Source organism: Nanorana parkeri, unplaced genomic scaffold (genome assembly GCF_000935625.1).
Source record: "Nanorana parkeri isolate BGI_ZX_2015 unplaced genomic scaffold, ASM93562v1 scaffold172, whole genome shotgun sequence".
In the NCBI taxonomy this organism is placed as follows: domain Eukaryota; kingdom Metazoa; phylum Chordata; class Amphibia; order Anura; family Dicroglossidae; genus Nanorana; species Nanorana parkeri.
Genome location: NW_017306440.1, coordinates 192,253 through 196,757, shown reverse-complemented (window position 1 = coordinate 196,757; position 4,505 = coordinate 192,253). Strand labels below are relative to the sequence as shown.

The following is a 4,505-nucleotide window of genomic DNA, read 5'->3' as shown; positions in this document are numbered from 1 at the left end:
CTTGTGAGCTGCTGATGACAGCTATTAATTTAAAGGGGACAGTCTGCTGATCAGTTCTACTATAAGCTGATGGTCGCTAAAGCGACCATCAGCTTATAGTAGAACTGTAAATGCCAGGTCCGTACGACGTACTGAGCTGGCCAGCTGGAAGCACTTTTGTAGCTCCGTATGACGTACGTCCTTGGCAGCGAAAGGGTTAATGCAGCTCGATTTTACAAATGATAAAATGTATAAATGCAACTGGTGTCAATCTGATTTCTCACTTGGTAGCAGACTCTTGGTTTCCCCCTATACATCAGCACTCAGACTGGAGAAGGGGGGGGTGCAGGATCAGGTGTGCTGCATGCAAATGTTCTAATGAGGAACCTGCAGAGAGGGAGCTGTGTGAGCCTTCACATGAGATGCATCTATATTGTAATGTGTGTTGGTATGTTTTTTTTTTTTTACACAGCGGACTCTCAAAGACAGAAGGAAATGATGAAACGAGAGCTAAATAAAGTTTTGGAGGAGAAGCAGCAGGTTCAGAATGACTTGAACTCTATGGAGAATTCCTTTTCTGAACTCTTTAAAAGATTAGAAAAGCAGAAGGATGCTTTGGAAGGTTATCGCAAGGTAATCGGCAAGAATATCACCAGAGACTGATGAGCAACTCCAGAGATGCTTCCTCCTGCCTGCAGAAACCCACTTTAGACCCAAGAGGAGCATTTCAGACTCCTTTGCTTCTATAAACATTTCGATTTATAATATTGCAGCCTGCAGTGATTGGGGAGGGGGTGGCCATGGGGACTGTGTAGGCATGGAATATGAAAAATATCCGAGGCTAGGTTCATTTTAAAGCTGAAGTTAAAGTATACCATTAACCTCTTGCCGTCCGCCCTTTGAGAAAAAATCCCTTTTGGGTTTTCCGTTAGACCCCTTTTTTTTTTTTTTTTTCTTCTGCTTGTGCGTACCCCCGTGCAGAAAACACACGCCCGTTCTTTACAGCCGTTACAGGCTGTTTGATATACATACGATCGGCTGCTCTTTAGCCTACCTATCGTATGTATGTGCTGTCTTTGCGCCCCCCCATCGAGTGCCACCGTTGACACCCCTCACCTTGAGTACCCGGGATCCGTTAGCCCATCTGCGGCTCGGGAGGTAAGATGGGAGGGAGATCAGCATCTTCCTTGCTGATCCCCCCCCCTGAGGTCTGAATGCAGAAGTGATGTCTATTACATCACTTCCGCATTCACCTGTCAGTCATCTGGCTACTATAGCCAGAGAAGAAGCTGATGAAGCACATCTGTGCTTCATCAGCTTTTGGGGTCCCCAGGTGACATTAGGGGTCTTAGACCCCTAATGTCTCCATAAAGAGGACCTGTCAGGGTACCTGTGCTATCACATAGGGAGATTGTTATTCCCCTATGTGATGGCAATAACGAGTGTAAAAAAAAAACCCCACAAATTTAAGTCGCCCCCCCACATTTACGCACATATAAACGTAAATACGCGTTCGATGCGTCAGCGTGCGAAAATGACAATTGCGCTACACATGTTGCATATCGCCGCAACGTCGGAGTGAGAGCAATCATTTTAGGGCCATCAATCACTGATAACAGTAAACTGATGAGCGGTAAAAGCTTGTAAAGCGTTGCCTATGGCCAATTTTGTGTATTGTAGTGGGGTTTTTTTAGGTTTCATGCACAATTTTAAGGCTTGACATGTTTGGTGCCTATCTGACGTGACCGCGTCTTTTTATATTTTTATTATTACTCAAAGAAATTGGGTAATGTTTTATCATTTAATATAGGGGAAAAAGTTTTTTTTTTAAATCTTTGGTAATTTTTCCATTTTTTAATATAGTAAAAAAATAATCCCCCCCGTAATTAAATACCACCAAAAGAAAGCTGTCTGTCCCTAAAAAAAAAAAAAAATTGTATAAAATTAATTTCAGTACAGCATTGTATGACGGAATAAATGTCAAAGTACCGCAGCGCTGGACAGTGAAAATGGCCTGGATGGGAAGGGTTTAACACCGTGGACTTCAAGTGGTTAAAAACATATGGGTACGGTTTTACCTGCCAAACAATTGTCACCTTTCTTGTAATTCAGGTAACCTTGGCCAACAGCACGTATTGGTGACTTCTCATTAGGCTTTCAATGCTTTGCTTGCCATTGCAGTGATGCTCCAACCAAAGACCCCCGTACACTTATCCTTGTATAAACTTGACCCCTTCTTTGCATACCGTACATGCCTCTTGTACTGGGAACCTCTACGGGTCAGGTCAGTCAGTCTGTCCCTCCCTGCAAAGGTAGTTTGTTATGCCGGTGGAATCTGACTCACTAGAGGGCATGCCTGTTTGTTGCTTACATAGACCTACATGTAAGACTTGCCTGAGCATACATATTTGGTGAATGGAGGAGCAGCCTCATGCTCCTACTGCTGATGTGGGGAGGAGATTAATTGTGTGTTCTAATGCTAATCTTGTATAGTGTGCTTGGCAAATGCTTTGAACCTGTGACTGTCTCACTAGAATGAAGAGGCCCTAAAGAAGTGTGTTGAGGATTACCTGGCCAGGATTAAGAAGGAAGAGCAGCGATATCAGGCACTGAAAGCACATGCGGAGGAAAAACTGAGCAGGTAAATAAAACTTATTGGGGTACAGATTGGTCTAGGTGGAAGCTGTGTATAACCTACATTTAAGGCCCCGTTCACACCTGAGCGTTTTACCGCGCGTTCCTGTGCTCGGTAAAACGCGCAACAGGTGAAAACCCATGTTTGCCTATGGGCATGGTTCTAACCTGCGCGTTTTACCGCCCGTTCGATCGCGTGGCAAAACGCCATACTCCCTAAAAAGTTAATGAGCTTCTTTGGGGCATATTAATGCCAGTATCCCGCTGTTATCAGCCGTTTCTTTTTCCGCAAATTGCGGCAAACGCAAGTTTCCAATACGCTAAGGTGTGAACCCAGCGTAAGTGTCATTTAGAGCTTTGAGGAGAGAAACTGAGCACCGTTTGACTCTAAACTGGTGCCGGGTGCACATCTTTGAGTTGCACTAACATGCTGCTACACCATGTATGCATTGGGGCTTTGTGGTGCCATTTAGTTTGACTGGCAACACCCATATGATCCAGCGCATTGTAATGCACTACCAGACAGCTGATGAAGACCTCGCCCCATTTTCTGCTTTATGTATGTTTTAAATGGAAAGCGGCATAAAATTTGATGACACAGATGCAACCTGAGCTAAGAGATTCCCTTACATTGCAAAGAAAGATGGCTGATGGTAACTCATGTTACAGACTTTAATCGCTCCCCATATTAGAGTCCTGTAAAGGGTAAAACACTCGCTGTATTTAATACAGTCTGGTTTGTTACACACTCGTTTCTCATCTGGGAAACCAGCAGGTGGGTCTCCCATCATAGTTCAGCATGGTGTGTTCAACTCTTATTTGTATTCTCTCAGATATGACCATTTGGTGGTTTAACTCTCGGCACCTACCAGAATCAGAAATGCCAGTTTTGGGTTTTCTTGGTCAATCTCATTGACGTCTGCTTGTCTTTTTGAATACAGAGCTAATGAGGAAATTGCCCAAGTAAGAAGCAAGTTCAAGAGTGAATCGACCGCTCTCCAGGCAACACTACGCAGAGAGCAAATGAAGAGCCAGTCCTTGGAGCGTGCTTTAGAACAAAAGGTAAGCTACCTCCATTTCTTGTCTATTGGATCCAGGAAGTCTTTAATTTTTGGGTTATACTGCTGACTGCAGGAGAATTGGGCACTGGCAAATTAACTGTAGGGCAGCCCAGGATACCCCTTTTAACGTGTCAGTTTCTTGTTGGTGTCCTTGTGCATTGTAGATATGCATGCACATAGACTAACATTGCACTATACTGCCATCTACAGCTCAAAAGACAAATTGTGTTGGTATATGCTGTTGCATTGCCAACACTTTTGTGAAGTTATTATCACTAACTTTTTTTTATTTGATTTTTCTTTTTTTTTCCCCCTTAATTTCAGACAAAAGAAAATGACGAACTGACAAAAATATGTGATGACTTGATCTTGAAAATGGAAAAAATTTGAGACGTGATCTCGGCACTTTTGTGCAATACTGTTTGCGTTTATTTGTAGCACTGTTTTTGTCTCTTTTATATGTTTAAGTTCTAATAAATAGAATTTTAATTTAACTCGCACTGTTGTCTTCATCTCTTCCCTTTTTTAAACATGTCACAAGTAAAAGTGTTAACTTGCTGGCTTCAAAACCTAGCATCTTTCGGAACAAATCACTCTGAGCAAGTATTCAGATAAGGACCCATAACTTGTGTGTGTCTATCACAAATGGGTCATCATTGGCTATTTTCTTTTTTTATATCCAGGTACCCAATACAATAGTCTCCTGCTAATCCCATTTTGTGGAGAATGCGTCTATTATTGCAAACTGCAGAGTCTATTCAAATGCCCAAAATGCTAGTTGACAATGTCCCCTCTGCCTGTGTTAGAGAGCATGAAACCTTCCCCACCAAG

At 42.8% G+C, this 4,505-nt stretch overlaps 1 protein-coding gene across 1 annotated transcript in view; it reads left to right on the top strand.

Annotated features, from left to right (window-relative positions):
* TACC3 (transforming acidic coiled-coil containing protein 3) overlaps window positions 1-4,098 on the top strand; it is a 28,931-nt gene extending 24,833 nt beyond the window's left edge. The window contains exons 14-16 of the mRNA XM_018554752.1: window positions 2,514-2,620; window positions 3,555-3,675; window positions 3,999-4,098. Of these exons, the coding sequence (XP_018410254.1) occupies window positions 2,514-2,620; window positions 3,555-3,675; window positions 3,999-4,064 (294 nt within the window). The 3' untranslated portion in view covers window positions 4,065-4,098. The remainder of the gene's footprint in view (window positions 1-2,513; window positions 2,621-3,554; window positions 3,676-3,998) is intronic.
* Window positions 4,099-4,505: the final 407 nt, after the last annotated feature.